Genomic DNA, 22,848 nt, shown 5'->3' with positions numbered 1-22,848 from the left:
TGCTGGGTTACCAGCTCCCACCCGTTTCTAGCTCTGCAACCCTGAGGGCAGAGCTTGCCGGGGCAGATCACTGACAATGGATCCGTGTGACCCACCGCCAAACACTATCAGCTCCGTCTGGCTCAGCGGCTCAGACTGGGGCCCTAGACAACGGCCAAAGTTCTCCGCACTCCCGCTCAGGCCTTCCCCAAGGCAGTTCAACTCAGTGCCAAGTCCAAGGACATCAAAACAGTTCACAGGTAAGGCCTTTCTGGTTTGCAGTCTCGCTGCTACTGAACTTACAGTTGTGGGCGGGTTTAGACGGATTGAACACACGCGACCACTTGCCGGCTTTCCACTGTTTTAGTCCTCCTCTTGGGGTCCAGAAGTCTCTCGCTGACTCCCTGTATTTTCATAGGAGTGATGATAGGCAGTTCCCGCCAGCCAGAGATGCCTGGAGTCCTATCTCCCCAGACTCACGGTGCCCAGATGCAAGGAAGCTGTTACTCGGCTGCCATCTTGCTCCGCCTCCCCCGCAAAAGCCTATTTTAAAACTTTGTTCAAAGAAGCAAAAACACCTGCCACCCAACCTGCCTTACTACCAGGTATTCACATGAGAGACACTAGACACAAAACACCAGCCTTACTGATAGGAGTGCACAGTCGGATTTCCGACCCATCAATAGTCTGAGATATTTATTCCCATCAACATGGGAATATGAGGGGAAAATACACTGCACACTGAGTGGGTTCTATGAGGTGTGTGTGATAAGCAAGTTTACAAGAATCACTTTGGTTTTTTTTTTTCACTTTGAAACAATCTCAAATGTAGAGAAAAATTGTAATAGTACAAAGATCTTTTTTTCTAAAACCATTTGCAAGTAAGTTGTCGACATAAGCTCCATCATCTTGAAATATTTTAGTGTGTACATACACAAGGTCATTCTGCTATATATCGAAAATACAATTTTCAAAACCAGGAAACTATCTTGGATAGCATAACATCATTTAATCCTCGGACTTCATTCCATCTGCACCACTGGTCCCAATAATGGCCTTCAAAGCAAAAGGATCCAACTCAGAATCTGTTTCCACTTCAGTTGCTTTAGGTTCCTTCAATCTGAAATAATTTCTCAGTCTTTTCTTGACTCTCTTGAGCTTGACGCACTTTTTTTTTTTTTTTTTTTTTGAGACAGAGTCTCACTCTGTTGCCCAGGCTAGAGTATTGTGGCATCAGCCTAGCTCACAGCAACCTCAAATTCCTGGGTTCAAGGTAACCTCCTGCTCACAACCTCCCAAGTAGCTAGGGAGCACCCACGAAAACCCCTGGCTAATTTTTCTATTTTTAGTAGAGACAGAGTCTTTCTCTTGATCTGGTTTGTCTTGAACTTATGAGCTCAAGTGATCCTCCAGCCTCAGCCTCCCACAGTGCTAGGATTACCAGTGTGAATCACCACACTTGCCCCTGAACTTGACGCTTTTGAAGATATCAGGGTTGTTACTTTATAGACTGCACCTCCATGGGGGGTTTGTAGATTATCTCTGCATAATTAGAATGAGGTGCCGGTGCCACCTCTGTCAGGAGTACCACAAAAGCAATGCTGGGTTCTTTAGATCAGGTGGCAGAGAGTTTCAATTTGTCCCAAGCTAATTTCATGCAATTTGATCACTTGATGAAAGTGGTGTGTGCCAGCCTTCTCCACTGTAAAATTACTGTTTCTTCATTAGTAACTACATAATGAATGAATATTAACTACATATAATAAATATCCTGTTGATGATCAAACTTCCAATGTATTCATTTATTTTTCCAATCAGAATGGACTCATGGTTTCCTATTTTATGCAACCAGTTAGATCGTCTGTTGCTATCTTTTATTTTAATGCTTATATTGTCTCCAATGTCACCAGCAGGAGCCCTTCTAAGGTGTCTATGTCTTTATGACATATCACCATCTTTATCTTGTACTTTCCCTGCTATCTTGGTCTTAGCCAGTTCTCTCAGAATCCTGGGAGAAGCAGTGGAGAAAGATTTATAGAAACAAAAACTTGGATGCTACACGTCACTCAACCAGGGTTATCATCTGGTGTTTATACAAAAGCTGTGTCCAGGTTCTCTTGGTGGACAGAGGCGAGACTATATGTACACATTTATACACACTGGATTCCACTACCCTTAATTAATTAATTTATTTATTTATTTGATCAGTCCCTATGTGTATCCAAGATCCAGAACTGCCACTGCATGGACACTCTCCTGGCCCCACACAGGCTGCCCCACACCACACTGGGGCTGCCACCCCAACACATGGGCATCTTCACCCTGCTCAGATGCCACTTGCAGTACTGGGAACCCTTCTCCCTGAATGCCTTCTCCCCTCCATTCTGGCTCTGACGACACCGAGCCTCCCCACCTCCTCTGACTTCCCAAACCAGGTGTCCTCCTCTGCTGTTACCCTCCTCACCATATGGGGCTCCCATACTCTGCATCAGGCCACCCCTCCACTCTGTACCCTGTAGGGGAATGTCTCCCTTCTCTGAGTCAATATTTCCCCCCTGCCTAGCATGATCTTACCTGACAGATTTAAGATTGAATTAGGAACATGAAAATGAGTGCAAAGGAAGCATTTTATTTAGTTTTAAATGCAATATATAAATTTACTAAACGAAATAAATTTCCATTAATTTATACTATTTCCAGCATTTTTTATCAGCCCCTAATAATGGGCAAAAAAGGGCTTCTTTATAACTTTACATGGGAATTTTTTTTTTTTTTTTAAGTTTTATAGCCCCAGCACTCTACCCGGGATGACAGGATGACACTCTGTCTCCAAAAAAAAAAAAAAAAAAGTTTTTCCCCTCATGATTGTCAGAGAAATGCAAATCAAAACCACCCTGGGATATCACCTAACCCCAGTGAGAATGGCCCACATTACAAAGTCTCAAAGCTGCAGATGCTGGCATGGATGTGGAGAGAAGGGAACACTTTTACAGTGCTGGTGGGACTGCAAACTAATACAACCCTTTTGGAAAGACGTATGGAGAATCCTCAAAGAACTCAAATTAGACCTCCCATTTGATCCTGCAATCTCATTACTAGACATCTACCCAGAATGCAAAAAATTCTTTTATCAGAAGGACACATGCACTAGACTGTTTATCTCAGCTTAATTTATAATCTCCAAAATTTGGGTTGGGAAACAACTCAAATGCCCACCAACCCAGGAATGGATTAACAAGCTGTGGTACATGTATACCATGGAATACTATTCAGCTACTAAAAAAGATGGAGACTTTATATCTTTTGTATTAACCTGGAGAGGTGAAACATATTCTTCTTAATAAAACATCATAAGAATGGAGAAGCAAGCATCCAATGTACTCAATTCTAATATGAAGGCTGTAGATGAACTAATACAAGGTGGGGTTAGGGTAGTGAGGTATCGGGAGAGGGAAGGAAGGAGGGGGTCGGGGGTCATTGTGTGTGGCACACCTCTTGAGGATAGGACACAATTACAAGAGGGACTTTATGTAACAACCGCAATCAATATAACCTAATTCTTTGTACCCTCAATGAATCCCAAACAATAAAAAAAAACTGCAAAAAGCAAATATATATATTTTTTTCTTAAGTGCTAATTAAACTTAGCTCACTGTAAAAAAAAAAAAGTTTTATAGTATCAGGCATTGACATTGTATTTCCCCTTTTCTATACACCTATTTCTGCTACTAAATCTCTGTTGGCCAAATTCACATAACAGAGGCCCTAGAAGATACCTAAATTTCAGAAGGAAATTTATGTTGAGAGATCATTTTAAACAAGTGATAACTAATTTAGTCATATTAGTAATTTTCCTTTTTTAAAAAAGGAAATCTTCTGTGACTCAGTTGAAAATGAAACAAAACAGTTAGAAAACACAGACATAAATACTTTTTTAAAAATCCTCAATTTAATCTTACCCTTGAGAAGATATTTTCCAGGGAGCTCGTTAAGGATCTCTTAGCTTTATTTTTCAGAATGTCAAGTTTGAACCTTCCGCTGCTTGTCGCATTTTCCGGGACTATACTATTTGAAATTGTCTGAAGAAAGAAAAACAAATAAATTTTCATTTGGAAATATTCAAGGTTAAATGAAATTGTGAATACAGGCTTTTCACTAAGCCATTAAAAAAAAAAAACACAAAAATTCTTTAGTAGTCCTAATAAGAAGTAACGATGTTAAGTTCTATGATGTGAACACAAAGATTATAAAGAAAAGGTTTTTTTTAATATTATAAGTAATAAAGACATATATAAGATCTTCCCTTTCTTTCCACTAATATATTCGTGCTGCATTTGACAACAATTAAACTTATGATGTCAATTTTTACTGCTGTTATTCTGGATAAAATCTGCTGCTACTCTACAACTAAAACCATCACTTTCTAAGGCACATATTTTATGTCAAAATATGAAGAACACAAGTTGTAAAAAACAAAGCATCTTCCAAATAAAACTGGATTCTGCTAATTCTTCTGCTAAAATTCTATTTTAATTTTCATTTATCTTTCAGATCAACAAGTATTCACTGATAGAACCAAAGTACATGAGAATTTAGGATGTGTCCACTATATTAACTTCTGTATTGATTTTACCTCATTGAAGCAAGCAACTACTAAGTATATTACACGGTCTTTAGTGCCAGAAAACCTTCAGGAAAGAAATCTTGTAATTTGCTCGGGGAGGGAATAACAACTTAAAGCATCTGTGGGTATAAAATGTCAAAGTCTGAAGATGGACTATAGGTTTCAGTGGATAGGAAGAAAAGGATACAGGATTCAGACTCGGAGAAAAAAGTCTTCCCTAAAAGTAGAGATGAGTGTTGGCAAAATCACAGACTGGATTGCTTAAGGGTTAGGGAGCCAGTGCATATATTTGTTAAAATAGAAGGTTACACAAGAAACTAAGACAGAAGAAAAACTCCAAACGTTTTTAAGTGTCAGTTAAATAGGAAAAATTACTTGTCTGAATTCACAAGAAGAGGGGAATTACTATGAAAGTAATGTCACAGGGAGATTTATCTGTAATGAGTGTTCACAAAACATCTAAAGGATAGAGAAATCAGAGACTGAAAGACCAAGCTAAACGTGAAGCTTGGTACACTCAGCAGGCAGTTAAGAAGCCTCGACGCCTATAGCTCAGGGGCTAAGGCGCCAGCCACATAAAACAGGACTGGCGGGTTCAAACTCAGCCCGGGCCTGCCAAACAACAATGACATCTAAAACAAAAATATAGCCGGGCATTGTGGCGGGCGCCTGTAGCCCTCAGCGCTACTTGGGAGGCTGAGGCAAGAGAATCACTTAAGCCCAAGAGTTTGAAGTTGCTATGAGCTGTGACGCCACAGTACCTACCCAGGGTGACACCTTGAGACTCTGTCTCAAAAAATAAATAAATAAATAAATATAAAAGTGCTGTTCAATGAGCAAATGTGATTTGTTATATATATAGTGAAATAAAGACATAACCAGAATTAGTCTTATTAAGATGTAAATACATCATGATCCCCTTTGGACACTTCTTCTGCTGGTCCTTCTTGACCTAAATATGCAGCCAGGAATGAATTCTAAACCAAGTTCACAAAAATGTCATCCTGTAGCCTGCAGCTCGGGTGCCATTTACCCAATATTACTGCTGCTTTGGTTCTTTTCATGTGTGCAGTCTAAGTTTTTGGGTGGTAATAAAATGCTCAGAAGAATGTGAAATAGAATAATAGATTAATATAATTTTTAAATGTATGTTCATTCCATATATTTTTAAGACAGAGTCTCGCTCTGTTGCCCTGGAGTTGAGTGCCATGGCATCATCACAGCTCACAGCAACCCCAAACTCTTGGATTCAAGAGATCCTCATGCCTCAGCCTCCCAAATAGCTGGGACTATAGGTGGCCACCACAATGCCCAGCTAGGTTTTCTTTTATTTTTTTTCAGTAGAGATGGAGGTCTCACTCTTGTTCAGGCTGGTCTCAAATTCCTAAGCTCAAGTGATCTGTCCAACTCAGCCTCCCAAAGTGCTAGGATTACAGCTGTGAGCCACTGTGACTGGCTATATATGTTCATTCTAGATCATAAACATTTGTCCTATACTGCTTTTTTTACCAAAAACAAATTATTTTACTTTTTTTTTTTTCTTTTTTGAGACAGAGTCTCAAGCTGTCAGCCTGGATAAACTATCATGGCATCATTATAGCTCACGGTAACCTCCAACTCTTGGGCTCAACCAATCCTCTTGCCTCACTTTTTCTATTTTTAGTAGAGATGGGGTCTCGCTTTTTGCTCAGGCTGGTCTGGAACTCGTGAACTCAGGCAATCCACCCACCTTGGCCTCCCAAAGTGCTAGGATTATAGGCGTGAGCCACCTCACGCGGTCTATTTTACATTTTAAAACCATCATTTCTTTAGCTCAATGTGTCAGTACTTGCTAAAATTTACTATAAAACAAGTAGAATGCTTTTAAAAAAGAAAAAGAAAACATTCTGATAGTACTTTAGTCCCAGAGAAGATGTGAGCAACAAAGGAAAAAACTCCTTTCCCATCTTCCATGATATTTAACTAGATCCATAAACAAAAACAAGGAGGAAACATCTCCTCACCACCGGGCCATCCCCGATGTGCACGTGCGTCTTCTGTTTGGCTTCACACAGCAGCCGCAGGTGTAAGATCACAAGTTCATTTTCCTCTTGGTCACTGACTGGCTTCATTTTCTGTTCAACAGACAAACCAAAGCAAGCACAGTAAGGCGACGCAGCTTCTCTGCTTTTATTTTACCTTGTCTGGCAGACAAATGTAAAGCAAGCTAAGGGTTTTGTCCGCACACAGAAGCTAAGGTAACAGGGGCACTCTCGTTCTCCCAGAGAGTACTACAGCACACACATCTTTAACTTCAAGCAGAGGAGTGAAGAAAGTAACTCATAAAAACACAATCCAGTTCTCATTGTTTATATCTTATTTATGAGACCCGCGAACAATGTTACCTGCACTCTTTCAAAGATGTCAGCTTGCTCGTTATCTGTCAGGGATGAGAGATGCCTCTGAATTACCAGCTTGGCTCTTGGGGGATACAGACCTAAGGAAAACAGGATGAGGGGAAGTATTAAACAGAGCCCAGCAGCAAAGGTCTAGGCTGGTAATGTGCCACAGTTCATCCCTTCCCCAGCAGGCTCTGAATTTAAATCTTCTCAAGGAGACATGTTCCTGCCTACAACAAACCTGGAAGTCCTACACTGAAATGATTAAAACTAGATGAAAAATCTCTCTACCAAAATCAACAGCTCCCTGCAGTGACCCTGGAGTTAGAATTACTAACAAGAAATTTCTACATGATGCCAAGCACAACCAGATACCACTTAAGGTGCTAATAAACTTAGCCACCCTAGATACGCACAGGTTAATTAACATTATCCTAGAACATGGCAGGGAAATAAAGGTTGAATGCTAGTCTTGATCATAAAAATTTAGAAGCTTACAACTTGGTATTTCAGAAGAAAGAATAAGGCTGGGCACAGTGGTATGTGCCTTTAGTCCCAGCTACTTTCTATTCAATAGGCAGAATCACAGGCACATGGTGAAATCAGTGATGACTAGCAATATTTATTGTGTGTTTGAACAACTGTGCGATCAAGAACTATTTCAATGTAATATTCAGATTCATTTGCAATGTCTCTAGACCATTCTTTTTTTATGAATAATTTGCACTCTTCTCATCCATTATAACACGTATCATACTGAATTGCATTTGTTACCGCCCATTCTTTCTTCCACTCTAGACTGGAAGCCCCTGGGAGACACAGTTCACATCTCCATCATTTCTGTCTCCTAGCACCTAGCACAATGCCTGATCCAGAGTGGACATTTAACAAATGTTTATAAACCTGTATTTCTTCTCTTGTGCAGCTGTTTCCAAGGTCTTTTGTTAGTAAGAAATAATGAGAAGAAAGGGAAGTTGAATCTCAGGGTCACCTCTTCCTCAAACCCTTTCCTCCTCCTTTATAACACATTTTTTTAAAAATCCTGCCTCCAGCCTTGGCAGCAGAGCAAGACCCCATCTCTATTAAACATAGAAAAAATTAGCTGGGCCTGGAGGCACGTATCATAGTCCCTGCTACTCAGAAGGCTGAGGCCAAAGGATCATTTGCGCCCAGGAGTTTGAGGATGCAATGAGATATTCAGGCATGACAACATCATTGCAGTCTAGTGTGGGCGATAGAGCAAGACCCCATCTAGGGAAGAAAAATAAAAGGGCTGGGTGTGGTGGCTCACTCCTATAATCCTAGCACTCTGGGAGGTCAAGGCAGGTGGATCCCTTGGACTCAGGAGTTCAAGACCAGCCTGAGCAAGAGTGAGACCCAATGTCTATTAAAAATAGAAAAAATTAGCTGGACAATGCAATGGACACCTATAATCCCAGCTATTTGGGAGGCTGAGGCAGAAAGATCTCTTGAACCCAGGAATTTGAGGTTGCTGTGAGCTTTGCTGATGCCATGGCACTCTAGCCCAGGTGACAGAGCCAGACTCTCTCTCCATAAAAAGAAGGAAAAGCAAAGGAAAGAAAAGGAAACCTTTATAATATCACCTCTATTATCTCTTTCATTTACAAGTGTCTTTCAAAAACCAAGCAAGTTTCATTACAGTTCTGAACTTTAAAAAAAAGGAACGCATCACCAGTTAACTGGGGGGAAGGGGGGGATATTAAATAAACAGTAGACATTCTGTGATGGTTTTGCCTCTCTTTGTTCATCCAACAAATATCTGGCCAATTCTCACTATGTACATAGCAGTCTTAAGAACTGTGGGAAATATAAGTCTCTTTCTTGAGTTTGTCTTCAAAAGAGAAAGAAAGAGAAGGGCAGAGAGAGAAAGTCAAGCACACTGCAGAGACTGACAGCACACTTAAATTTGACTGGACATGAGAAATGACTCTTTGGGTTCTTGTTTCACATAGAAACAAAGAACCATTCAAGGACAGTAAGGATTTTCTCATTTCCCAAATGCCAAAGCAAACTCTGTCTTTTGCCAAGGCCACATCGTACTGTACCTTCGATCCTTTCACAGAGCTTATGCAAAGAGTGCATGGGGCAGGCCTCACACAGCTTAATCTGGGTCTTGGCGCTCTGCAGGGCGGCAGCTGTACTGAAAGCCTGCTTCAGAGTCAGCATGACCTCATCCACCTACAAAAAGAAAACAAAACTCAGGTCCATGAACGTTTGCTTTCATGGTAGTGCTAAAAACTCAACAGCTCCGTGAGCCTTTGTTGATGCTGACTAAATAATCAATAACTGAATGTTGATAACTACGGAGCTGGCAGAGGGAAGAGATTAAGGCTTAAAGGTAGACTTTTCATACATATAACTCAAAGCTAGATGAAGTAAGTCTCAATATGTGTAATAAAATACCGATCTGTTACTCGAATGCTATTTTCAAATCCCACTGAGAGCCACGCTATTCCAGTTTAATTAGTCCATCAGGTCTTTGTGTAACTAACTGGTTTATCGGATAAAGACCCCTTAGGAAGTTTCATCTGCCACACATAAGGAGCAACAGGATAGGTTCAACACTCACTTCTGGTAATAGGTATCCTATTTACTTTATTCTTCTACATTACTTTTAGTGTAAAAACAAAATGTGTTTAAGTGATGTTCTGGGGGGAAATGAATTCTTACAAACTCTAACTTCAAATGAGTAACAGTTCTTACATCAGTCCCCTTCTGATTTGTGACACTGACAAGTCCTGACATCATGATGTCTGAGCTGGGTCCCACCACCAGCCCACAGCTGAGAAGCAACCAGCCAGCTTCTTTCTTGCTCTTCCATTGACATAGTCAAGAAATGCGAATCGAGACTCATCCAGCTGCTGCTTTCAAACCAAACAGGTTCATCCTCACGCACTGTTAAACCAACTTTAGGTTGTTATTTCCCTTTCTGTGACCCGATCACCAATGGAAGGTGTGATTCTTCCACCCTCCAATGGACTTAGATCAAATCACGAAACTTGCATGGCAGAGCTACTTGAGCAGGAAGGGACTCATCCAAACTGGCTTTGATATTCAAAATCATTTACCATGCTTGGTAAACCATGTTTTTAATTCTCTTTTTACCCTTTCCCTATGGCCTGGTTTAAGAATAAGTCATTATTTTAAGGATTTAATCTACTTCTGCATTTGAGTGTATGAAGAACCTAAGAGAAAAGGAAACTTCACTCTTCTAATACTCCTGAAAAGAGAGATGAAACACTAAGCAGTGAGGCATTATTCAGTCATGTTTTATTATATAATAACCTTTAAAAAAAAGGCTTATAAATAATTTCACCTTCCTCTGTGAATAATGAATTATTCATGAACTATTTTAGTCTGTAACCAAAACATAACGATTTCTAATTCTTGGAAATAAATAAAAACACTACATGTTTAATGCCTTTGCATTTTGATTTCATTTGCCTTGTTATGTACCCAAAAGCTATTTTAATTATTATTCGGATGTTCATTTATTTCTATTTTCTTGTTTCTCATTTATTTAAGACACTGAAGGGTTTACTAATCTGCCTGATAATATAAATAGCTTTCTTATTTAATAATACTGCCTTGTAAAAGGCCTCCAGTAGAAATGTTACACTTGGGTGTTTTCTTCCCTATTTCTAGATGAAACAAGAAGAGGCAATTTCAATGGTGTGAAATGTGGCTACCAACTTCTCCTGCCCAAAAATATTACTAAAAATTTTATTTGAATTCTAAAATTATAAATGTCTTATTTTCTAAAATCCACCACTTTTCCACATGACGCACAAATTCTGTGGTGGGATCAGTGCAACTAAAAGTTCATGTTAGTGTACCATGAATAACTTAGTAATTTTAGTCTAGATACAACAACAAAACCATAAATATATCAAAAGATTAAAAGCAATGAAAAGGCAAAGATAAATCAACATATGCAAACAGAAAGTTTGCTATTTTTGGCAAAATTAAATTCCCAATGAGAAGCATGAAATGGGATAGAGGCAGCCAATTTATGATACTGGGGTGGGGGGAATCCATAATAAAAAACAATGCTCATAAACATTTACATCACATAAATATGTAAACATTTACATTTTTACATTATATACCAAACACGTATTTTATGGCATTTTAGAATAAATCTAAGGCTCTCAGAATGTGAAAGGACTTCAAGAGACGATCTAATCTAATTCTCCAGGAAAATTTAAATTTCAAACTATCCAATAAAGAACAACAGCTCATCCCTATTTTAACTATAGTTAACAAGAAGGCAATGGTCTGCTTCAGTGTCTACTCCTTCACCCACATACTGAAATGTTCTCACGTTTGTGAGATGTTAAGCCCATCTGATTTGTTCTATACTGTGTGTGAATTCTCACATTTGTTCAGATGGCTGCAATCAGCTCCTATACTTCTTGTTCCTAAGCTAAATGATGTCAGTTATGTCCATTTTTCTTCAGGTAATAAACTTTTCATAGATTACTGCTCTTCTCTGAAACAACTGCAACTTTTCTGCATTATTACAAAATGTAGGTCTAAACCCTGAACTTGACTCTTTATCTGCTACCCTCTCCACTTCTCTTTAGCTTTCTAAGATTTACTTTTACAAGTATACTCAACACTGGATGGAAGAGATAACTTCCTGGACTTTATACCTCATTCCTCTATCAATATGCTAATATTTCTAGTAAATACTATGTTTATTTCATTAACTATTAACGACAAGCAAATTCTGGATCTTGAGTAGTTTGGATTTTTTTTTTCTTTTAGTTACACTCTTATTTTCTTTGAATATTTTTGTCTGCATCTATGGAGTTTACTTTCTTTTGTCTACAAGTAGCAGTAAACTGTACCTTTTTCACATGCTTTAATTTTGGAAAAAGCACTGCTGAAGAAATATTTTCTACAGATCTCAAGAGTTGACTAAACAGGAAAAAGCTACCTGCCAGCACCTATTTTTTAAAAGAGAGAAGAACAGAAAAAGGGAGGGAAGGAGGGAAGGGAAGAGAAAAGAAAGAACTGAGCCTTCTAAACTTCAGTGTAACTTCCAGGGCCCATCAGAAGGCTATATTGCTAACAAATTCATATTGTTACAAAGAAGCAAAGAAAATACTAATTGTGTGTTCTTGCTATTCAGAGAAGATAAATCCACATACTAGGTTTGGCAATACTTTGTTTTACACAAGTAGCATCAATCCTAACACTGCTCAGACTGATAGTATTCAATTGACTGTATTATTTTATCTGTAAGTCAGCCGCTTAAGCTACTCTCTGTTATGCAGAAAATTTACATTTGCTTTTTCTTGCTTTTAAAGTTCAGGTGTCTTCGCTATTCAGTTAAGATGCTTACTGATACAATCAGAGTAAACAGGGTTTGAAAGATCCTAGCATAGGCCTGTTACTAAGAAATGATGCCAAAACTCAAGACTCTGACAGCTTCAAGAAATAGAAAAGCATTCATGACCAGTCTGGTCTGTTGCCGTAGTCACAAAGCAGGTTAGGTGGGAAAATGCAGCATGTCCCCAGACTCGTCCACTGTGAGCCTCTGTTTCCAAAACTCATTCTGTATGCATGAAGGAAAAACGAAAATACTAAAAACTAAGAGCAAAACAAAACCTGTTGTGAAATAGACTGGAAGTACAGTTTTACATAGTTTTCCTTTTAGTGCAAGCTATCCAGTGATCAGAGATTAACCCGCCCTAGAACGTGACTGCCTGAAGGGAAGAGCAAGGCAGTCAATCAATCATTCAAACTACAAAAACTTCAAACACCTGTGATCCTAGAAACCCCAGTGACATGGCATAAATAAGAGCTGATCCCAGCTGTGACATTCACAGTCTAGAGGAGCAGATAGTTAGGCAAACACATGAGCAAGTGTGGGCACAGGCAAGCAGGTTAGCGACTGTGAACAGGTGTAGTAAGACAGTGACCACAGAGCAAACAAAGAAGCCAATTCCGGGGGGAAAGGGTCACGAGAGGCTTCTGTAGGATGTGCTATTCTGGATGGGTCCTGAAACATACGTAGTAAAACAAGAAGAGGAAGGGTACTCAGGTTATAGTAGAGCAGGACCAGGCCAGCTTTACTTCCCATCGAGCAGTAAGAAAATGCATGTGAAAGATTAGCAAGGCACCGCACAAGCGCCCTGTTCAGGGCCATGTGAAGGCTAAGGCTGACCTGGCCCGCTTCCCCACCTGCCTGACAATGTGAAAGGCAGCACGTCCTGGCATCCTCTGACAAGGCAGACTCCTCCTTCCAAGCATTGAATGGTGACTTCTGGGCTCCAGCTGCACTTCTGTGAATGAGGTGTGAGGTGGGCAGGGCATGGGTAGGGAGCCCTGGGTGTGGGTGAAAAAAATACACCATGCTTTTCTACCCAGCTCTGAGCTCCAGCTGCACTTCTGTGAGCCACTGGGGCCTGCAGAGAGCTGCAGCCATGTGTGGAAGCCTGGAGCTCAGGCGGGTGGGTCCCCTGTGCTGCTTTCACTAGGCAAACCAAACTAAAAGCAGCGTCATGCCAACCATCACACCTGGCTTTGTGGTCATACGCAGAGAACAGCTAGTGAGACAGAACAGCGTGTGTGACGACGTCACAAAAGGGCAAGGCCTTCAGGGCTGAGTGTGCAACTACAGCAGAGAAGGCAGGAGAAAGAAGATGCCCCCCGCCACCCCTCGGGTTGGCCAGATAAGCTAGATGTTTTCTCTTAATGGTGAGGCATGAAATAGGTTCTGCAGAGGAAATCTTGTGGGAAATAAAATAATATAATGTAGAAAATGAATAGACAGCAGTTTAAATCAGTGATAGGAAGACTAATTAGGACACTGACACAGAGTTCAAGTAAAGAAGATGAACGCCAGCAAAGAGGAAGAGGAGGATAAATAGGTGAGGGAGACATTTCTATCTTTGATTCACTGGGTGAACAATGGGACGTAGGTGAAAAAGAACGCATTTGGGTTTCTAAACAAGGAAGCTGAGTAAATGATGCAGCCAAAATAAAACATGGGATGTACATGCGTGGCAGGTTCTGGAAGGGCAGGAGAATCAGGGATCCCAAACACAGTAGAAGGATGCACCTTAGATAGGAAGACGCTCACAGGGAGGTGTGAGGGGGGCAGGGCATGGGTAGGGAGCCATGGGTGTGGGTGAAAAAATACACTACTTTTTCTACCCACCTCTTAATTGGCTGGCATTTCCCAGTGTTGGGGTGTTGGCTTTCTTTGGTTTTCTTTCTCTTTCTTCCCCTTAGGTGCTCATCCACTCCCAGCTCTTTCACTGTCATTTACATAATGACAACCTCAAATTTCCATTCCAAGTCCTAAACTGAACCTATTTAGCAAGGGTCACCTTGATATCAATGCGTGGATATTTCATGGGTATGGTTAATCATTTAGAGGGAGAAGGAAAAGGAGATGGAATTCTCTAGGAGAGGAAATTGTGAAGGATGGGAATTTTACATTCCTGAGAGAAAAGGTAGAGACCACCAGGGTGCCTTGGGACCAAATCTCTCCCACTTTTTTTTTTCCTCCCAATTCTTTATCATTCCTAACCTCAGGGTCCACCCTGGAAAGGGACGATTGTAGCACAAACCAAGGACTCAAGGACAATGCTGCCTGGATGGTTTATATTCGTCTAAACTGTATATGTCTCCCAGGGAGAAATGCTGGTGGAATGATTATATGTCTAAGAAAATACTTTATGTGAACTTTTCAAATAACAATGATGTATCTATCTGAAGGTTTGTGTTAAAATGGTTAAGGGAGCACCACGGGTGGAAGAATAAATAAAGACCCGGGCGGGGGAGGAGGATCAACATTAGTTGCTTAGCTACATTTCCAAACCTGCCTTACATATTTCCTCCTGAACTCCAACTGTCCCCATGATAGAAAGCAGGAGGGGACACTGTTGAACAGAAATTCCCAAGAAAGTAAATAAAGGTTAAAATAAGACCACAAAGAACAAAGTATTTAAGAAATGAAGACGGGAGCTAATAAAATAAAGGAAAAGAACAAAATTAGCTCTTTACCCTGTGAATATAAATATTATCTCCTCTGAGATATGCTGTAACAAGAAAATAAGAGATTAGTGACTTCCTTATTGTCTTAAATGAGCAATGGGAAAAACAACAGCTTTTGTCCTGTTCATCTTTTCCTACCTTTTAAAAATACTTCCGGTAACATGACTGGGTTTACTAAACTCAGACACTTTTGCTAAAAAAAAAATCTAAGCTTAAAAATTACCATGACCATTTGTTTTTGTTTTTCTACCATTGTGCAGCTTTGAAGGGCAAAAACTTATTTCTAGATGTTTTCTTCTTTGCCCACTGATAGCTATTTTCAAACTTGGGTTCCTAAGAGATGAATCTTCTGTTTAACGGATGTGCTGGAGCACACGGACAGCAGTAATCCCACTTACCAGCGACTCACTGGCACACTGGAACACGTAACAAGTGTACTGGCTTAGCCCAGCCTCTGCAGACTCCCGACAGATAAAGCCGAAGTGGTCCACGTGCTTTATACCCTAGATGGCAGGAGAGAAGGGCAAGACAGGAGTAATGGGATCTGTTTTTCTCAGATCAAGAACAGGGTTTACGATGACTCCTCAGACTGCCTAAGAAGACAATAAATTGAAAACTCCATTTTTTGCAAACTTGGAGTACCAGTTTTCTTATAAGATAGAGTGGATTATACCATCAGTATTTTTCCTCCTGTGGCCCTGAGTCACAGAGTTTTATCAGACAACTCTAAGGCTAAGGCTTAGATCTGAGAAAAACTAATGCTGACAATATTAGAATTAAATGGCATGCAAATTCCTAAAGTATGCATAAAAATACTAGAATATCCGTCTATGTATAGACACTCAAGGAACCACACTGCTCAAAGGCTGATATGTTAAAGAAATCATTGCAGGTGCCAATCAGGTGTTGATATTCACAAATCATTGTCTGTGTACTTCCTGAACGTAGGCTAAATAACCTCAGCTATATTAAGTAACAAATTTAGAATCATCTGTGACTTTCATTCAATCAGAATACAAATATACCAGTATGTAGACAACACCGTGGTATTTTAATAGCAAGCAAAATACTTGAAAAAGTCTCGTAAGCAAAAAATTGAAAGCTGCCCTGAAGTCACCTAAATTCAAGTGAAAAGAAAAAAACTTTCAAGTTAGGTCTGTGCTTAGATCTTGGTTGAACTTATCTGCCAAGTGTGAAATATTGTGTTGGCTTGATAATAATTATGTCTGAGCATCCATGTTTCATTCTAAGACACTAAGGAGTAACAGCACTTATGGTCAGGAATGTTTGAGATTTAGAATTAAGAAATATAGTTGCTGAAAAGTTGGATAAATGGTAACCACTACCTTTGTTATAATAAGCTCACTATATCCAGTGGATGTAGAAAAAGGAAATCAACTCTAGCGAAAAGAAAAACCTAGTAAGGAGGAGTAAGTTTGTAATTTATGAGATAGAAGTAAGCCACCCACATACAACAGACATAAGGATCAAATATGGCCACAAATCCCACATTTGACCTTCAGATAATCAACCTGGATTTTAATCTCTTCCTCTGACTTTTTGCTCTTACTGAACACCCTCCTCACTCCCCCCACTCCACCACCCGGGCCTCAATATGGTACAACCCATTAATGACTTAAGAGTATCTTTTACTAACTTAGTACTAAATGGGAAAAATTCATAGGCCCTCATTAGCTCAGTCAGTGGCAATGTTTCCAGTAAAGAAAACCCCTTCCTGTTTACATGCTTGCCAGGCAAACAGTCCTACAGATTTTGAAGAAAGAAACATTTCTAGGTGTGCAGTGTTAAAAAGCAGGCTGCTCCCAAATGCAGCCACATTCTGCCAGTCCAGCTTTGGGGCAAGAAGTCATAAAAGAGCAGGGCCACTCAGAGAGGAGCAGATGGTTAACGTGACAATCATTCTGATTAAAGAAAGGCCTTGCACAAATTTCGCTCATGCTTTTGTTTCATTTCTTTGTTGAACCAGAATATCCGAATCCAAAGCTTACCTTTAAATAACATTTTAAAAAGCAAAAATCATATTTTAACTGCAAAAATCAATTTCAAAGCAAAATTTCATATTTCAGCTCCCAATTTTATATATTTTGTTTGACTGATTCTTTTTTCTATTATTTTTTTCCTTTGGATGCTAGGGGAGCATTGTGAGTTTTCGCACTGGGACTGGGAGACTGGGAGCATGGGGCGGGAGGCACAGGTTTTGAGGATGTCGCCTGGTGCTCTGGGGGGCAGAACCTGCGTTTGGTTCACTCACTTTCTCTGCAGTACCTGGCACAAGGCCCAACACGTACAAAGTGCTCAGTTATTGAACACGTATCGACCACCTCAGAGTTGGAGCTATTTCAGCAGATCTGCCTCTGACATCCTATAGAATAAGACAATGCAGCCTGAGACACCTGCCCTCATACAGCTTAGATCTGGCAGGGACCCCAAGTGTACTGGCAATTACAAGAATGCTGAATACATTCTTTTTTACTTAGAGAAAATAATCTTTCTACCAAATTTCTATATTCAACTGCTTCTGCTCTAAGTTATTAGAGAAGAAATTTTTATCTACACGACAAAATTTAATGTCTCCATATAATAGAAAACATTAAAACAAAATATCAGAAGTAAACCCTATTGCCTGAGACTAAGGAAAGCAGTAAGACAGATAATTCTCCTGACATTTTTCATATCATATCTAGGCTTGGCACCTGTAGCTCAATGGTTAGGGCGTCGCCCACATACATCGAGGCTGGTGGGTTGGAACCCGGCCCCGGCCTGCTAAACAACAATGACAACTACAACAACAACAACAACAACAACAAAAAAAAAAATAGCCCAGCATTGTGGTGGGTGCCTGTGGTCCCAGCTACTTGGGAGGCTGAGGCAAAAGAATTGCTTAAGCCTAAGAGTTGCTGTGAGCTGTGACACCACAGCACTCTACTGAGAGCTACAAAGTGAGACTCTCTCTCTCTCTCTCAAAAAAAAAAAAAAAAAAAAAAAAAAAAGAATATTGTATCTATGGCAATGCTAACTCTAAAAAAAAATTTTTAAAGAAGGAAAACAAAGAAAAAATAATAGGCAGTCATGATTTTTCAACATTAAAATATAAGTAGAAACTATGGCAAGATTCAGCTCCTTGAAGGCATCTTAAGTCACTAGGCTTGAAAAGAGTTAATTCTCAATTCTAAGGACCTCCTCAGAGGTTCAAACTTAACTTTCCCACATTTCCATTGAGCTACTTCTTTTATCCTGATTTTCAAAAATTATTTTTTATGCTTACAATATAGCTAGGTAGCTCTAAACTTCTAGATAAATTTTGAAATTATTACTTCGGCCATAAGGACATTAGTTTCATGCCTACTCAGATAATCTTCTACATATCTGACCATATTAATTATTTTTAAAGCATTCAAATACATAGTTTGTGAATTAAAAACAGATCAAAGAACAAAAATACCAAAACCATATTTTCAAAATTTAGCATTAAAATAGCTTGGAGCATCAAAATAAGTTGAAGCTACCAGTTCTCCTTTTATGACCTACCATGGTATAAAGAGCAAACATGACTCAGTCACACCCACGGGTCCCACAACCTGAGATTCTGGGGAACACTAAGTGTGAACTTACTTTCAAAAGAACTCACCACCACTAAAATTCCATCAGTGGAAAAGATTTGATGAAGTGGCATTATGAAGAGAGTTGACTCAAATCGGGACACTTAAATGCACTCAGTTTAAGACAAAATTCTCTTTAAAAAAATTAATATTTCAAAAAATATTAAAAATTTAAAGGGGTTTAAGCCCTATTATAGCTTTAGCTGGTTCCTTCAAATATTGTAATTTACTTTGACACATACCTGAGAACAAGAGGAGATATCTTTAAAATTCTTTTCTAGCACAAGTGATTTAGTGTCTGGACTGATAAGGTTAATCTCAAATCGTCCAACCTTAAAAATAAAAGCATTCTAATTAATTTCAACTCACAAGCGTCTACTATATCACAATTACTTATTCAACTACGAATACAGGTTCAAATGCTATACCCCCATTATACATCACATGTTTTCCAACATTCAATCCAACCAATAATTTAACCCCAAACAGCAGCTGCCTTAAAACATTTCTTCCCTTCGTCAGAAAATCATGAAAATTAAATTAGTCTTCAATTTTAAGATACAAAACCATCTCTTCTCAGATTAGAAACAACTGTCTTTTTCAAAAAAATGTGCAACCTTTGCTCAATTTATGATTTATTAAAATCTCAGTTATTTATTGATAAATTATTTAGTTATTGATAACTTATCAATAAATATATTCTCCCAAATGGTGAGCAAAGTGATATGTAGGTAATTGGGCTGATACGTTAACATTTCTGAAAATAAACAACCATTCAGAAAAATTAACAGCAAGGACTGGGACTAGCTGAGAAGAACAAATCTGATAGACCAATGAAGAAGCGAAACTCAGTTAACTTATCAGCAAACAGTCTCTCATGAGTCTTGATACATGCCCAGCCATAGCACAGAAAAAAAAAACATGCACCTGTGGCTCAGTGAGTAGGGCGCCGGCCCCATATGCCAAGGGTGGCGGGTTCAAACCCAGCCCCGGACAAACTGCAACAAAAAATAGCCCGGCGTTGTGGCAGGTGCCTGTAGTCCCAGCTACTCGGGAGGCTGAGGCAGGAGAATCGCCTAAGCGCAAGAGTTAGAGGTTGCTGTGAGCCGTGTGACGCCACGGTACGGTACTCTACCGAGGGCGGTACAGTGAGACTCTGTCTCAACAACAACAAAAAAAAAAACATGAACTTCTGGTAAAGCAAATGTTACATACTGGGGCTGTTTACCAAAGTACACTGTGGAATTTCCTTTTCAGGAGTTCTTTGTAACAGGATAAAAGAACAGGCACTCTTTTTATTTATTTATTTATTTTGGTCAAGAAACCTCAAATCTTACAAACTGAGAATTGAAGACTTTCTCTACAAGGCATTATTTTGCATTAAGTTCTTTTAAGTGGAACTTGACATATTCTATACCTTGTATATCATTCAAAAAATATTTTTAGAATTAATACTTATCTTTCCAGTAACATAACTTGTACGAAATTATTTTAACAGCCTGACAGTACATTTTCGGGGCCAACAGTGATCCTTTAACCTTCTCTTTTGTGTGACACAGAGTAAAAACTGGTGTATTCTCAATTGAGAATGCACCTCTGAGTCTCTGGACTTTTCTGTTTTTCTTCTAGAAATTCCTGCCTTTGTTTCTCCATACCAAATCACATTATCTCCAATCTATACCTTTAAACCCTCTGCAAGATTGGCTTTCTACAGTTAGGCCTTTATTGAAGAATCCATGCAAGGCAAATGCCTGTGATGGACTGTATTCTATTCTCCCTCTTTCTACAGGTTTTCAAGACGCGGAATGAAGGGCTTCTTTCTCCTCCTTCGCTGCTCCCTGATTCCTTACAATCCACACTTCAGCCAGCCTCTAGCCCCTACTACCGTCCTGTTTTCTCTCTCTCTCTCCACCTGCCCTATGTGAATTTAAGGAAGAATGTTATTTGTTTCCCTGACATAAATTTATCTGACATAAATGACTTCAAGGTTCAAATTGAAATTTAATGAAAATTAACTGAAATTTAAGAGCAGTGCTGGACTCTCCCATGTTAGTTTCAAATAAAAGTTGGATGATCGGTTATGGAGACGTGCCTCTGGGGGTCAGCAGGACGAGGACCTGCAAGGGGCCAGACACCTTCGGTCCCCCAGTTTCCGCGGACCCCCGGAGCGCGCCCCGCGGGGCTGGTACCTGGAAGAGCATGGTGCGGTTCTTGCCCGCGTCCGACGGCTGCACGTGGCTGGGGGCGCTCGCGTGCCTGCGGCGCGGCTGCGGCTTCTGGCTGCTTTCGGGGACTCTCCGCTGCGCTCCGGTGACGCTGCTGCACCGAGACCGGAACTCCTGCTGCTCATCAAAGGCGGAATCTTCCAGAATCCGCTCGGGGAAGCACACCCGAGAGCCAAACAGAGCAGGCTGGCTGGCCCCGCCAGGCAGGCCAGGGTGGGAGCCGACGACCCCGCTGTCCGCCTCCCCGGGCAGGCCGTCTCGGGGACACCCGGGCGCCGCCGCCTCCTCCAGGACGGCCAGGTCCTGTCCGGGCTCCGCGCCGCGCGGCTCCCCCTGGATCTTCAGGCGCTGCTGCTCGTGCAGGGCGAACTTCTCGATGCAGTCATCGATGAGGCTGGACGGGGCCTTCTTGTGGGTCACCGTCACCTTTCCACAGTACAAGACTTCGAACTTCTGAGAGTTGTAAAAGGCATCTTCAGTATCTTTGCTGGGCTTGGCGTCCTCTTTCATGGCCGCTTTAGATAACTGCCGTATGCTGCTGATCACATCAGGAACCTGGAAAACAATTTCAAATCCTCGTTTTAGTTGAACGTTTTGAGATTATTTACGTTTACCTAGGCCCAAGTATCATCATATGGAACGCATCTTCACCCAAAAAACATGCAGAAAGTGGTAGCTCCTACACGAGACAGAGCAGAAACCTCAGTTACGGTACCTGACATAAATGACTTCAAGGTAAAAATCGAAATTTAATGACACTTAATGAAAATTAATTGAAATTGAATAGCCATGTTATACTTTCCCCTTTAGTTTCCAAAAAAAACAAAACCACAAGACTACATAAGCCACTGTCAACCTTTAAGTCACAATATATTATCCTTTGATTATTTTTTAGAAGTATTAGCCTCAGCTAAAAGGAATTAAAATTCCAACAATGAGGATAAAATAAGTGTTTTGGATGAAGAGATTAAAACCTAGACACTACTCATCAGCATTAGCCATCAGGGAAAACACAACTTACAACCACAATAAGATAGGACATAACTATTAATATGTCTAACATCAGAAAAAGACCAAGTGCCCACGGGCTGTGGAGCGTCCAGAACATGGCATGCAGAAACATAAAGTGATAGCACAGCTGTATAACACTGCTTGGCATTTTCTTACTAGTTAAATAAAGACCTGCCTCACCACCCAGCCATTATACTCCTGAAGATTTATCTAGAAGACTGGAAGATGTGTCCATATAAGGACTTCTACACAGATATTCATAGCAGCTTTAGTCACAATACTCAAAAACTGCAGACATCCCAAATGTCCATTAACATAAGGATGGATTTACAAAATGTGGTACATTCATAGGCTGAGAAGACTATTCATCATTGCTCACCCTGTTTACTGCAACAGCTTTTACCTAGTTTCCCTCGCCCCCTTCAATCGACTCTCAAGATCCAAAATGACCCTTTTTTAAACTTGTCCTATTAATGTAGGGGATCAAAATACACCACCCAAAAATACGCTGCCTTGGTATATTGATTATCTTGAGTCAAAGAGACTTGAAAAAACAGCAGATGCAAAAAGGGCGCTCTGACCTTTCTCTTTCTTCCTGAAAGCAGGAGATAAAACTCGCCAGGAAAAGGCGCCCTCCTCATACCAAGGAAGAAGGAAGACATTCTTACCACCAGAGACAGGGCGCTGAGGTTGAGAGTAACCTGACATCCTCACTAGTTATTAAACTAATCTTTATCTTCCTAATCACTTTTACACAATTAAAAACGCCCTGGCCCAAACCCCTTTGTCTTGTCACATTATCACAATTTACTGCTCTTTGTATACTCAACCTAATATATAAGCATTTGGCCCTGGCTACTTCTTTGGGTTTTCATTTATCCTGTGCAAGAGCTCCTATCCATATGCTAAAATTGCTAAATAAAATTGGTTTGCTTTGCTCCTAGTAATCTGTCTCACCTCAGTCCCGGCCAGAGACC

The 22,848-nt window shown here is 40.2% G+C and overlaps 1 protein-coding gene across 3 annotated transcripts in view; it reads right to left on the bottom strand.

The window, feature by feature from the left end:
- The window catches only part of TBC1D4 (TBC1 domain family member 4), a 223,642-nt gene that overhangs the window by 59,491 nt on the left and 141,303 nt on the right, over positions 1 to 22,848 (bottom strand). For all 3 annotated transcript variants that reach the window (XM_053564151.1, XM_053564152.1, XM_053564153.1), the window contains exons 2-8: positions 20,825 to 21,415; positions 18,878 to 18,967; positions 15,414 to 15,518; positions 9,048 to 9,180; positions 6,988 to 7,079; positions 6,607 to 6,717; positions 3,939 to 4,058 (exon numbers count right to left, since the gene is read on the bottom strand). In XM_053564151.1, coding sequence (XP_053420126.1) covers positions 3,939 to 4,058; positions 6,607 to 6,717; positions 6,988 to 7,079; positions 9,048 to 9,180; positions 15,414 to 15,518; positions 18,878 to 18,967; positions 20,825 to 21,415 — 1,242 coding nt within the window. The remainder of the gene's footprint in view (positions 1 to 3,938; positions 4,059 to 6,606; positions 6,718 to 6,987; positions 7,080 to 9,047; positions 9,181 to 15,413; positions 15,519 to 18,877; positions 18,968 to 20,824; positions 21,416 to 22,848) is intronic.

The sequence above is a fragment of the Nycticebus coucang genome, chromosome 15, assembly GCF_027406575.1.
Source record: "Nycticebus coucang isolate mNycCou1 chromosome 15, mNycCou1.pri, whole genome shotgun sequence".
Taxonomy (NCBI): Eukaryota; Metazoa; Chordata; class Mammalia; order Primates; family Lorisidae; genus Nycticebus; species Nycticebus coucang.
This window is presented reverse-complemented; position numbering and strand designations above follow the sequence as displayed.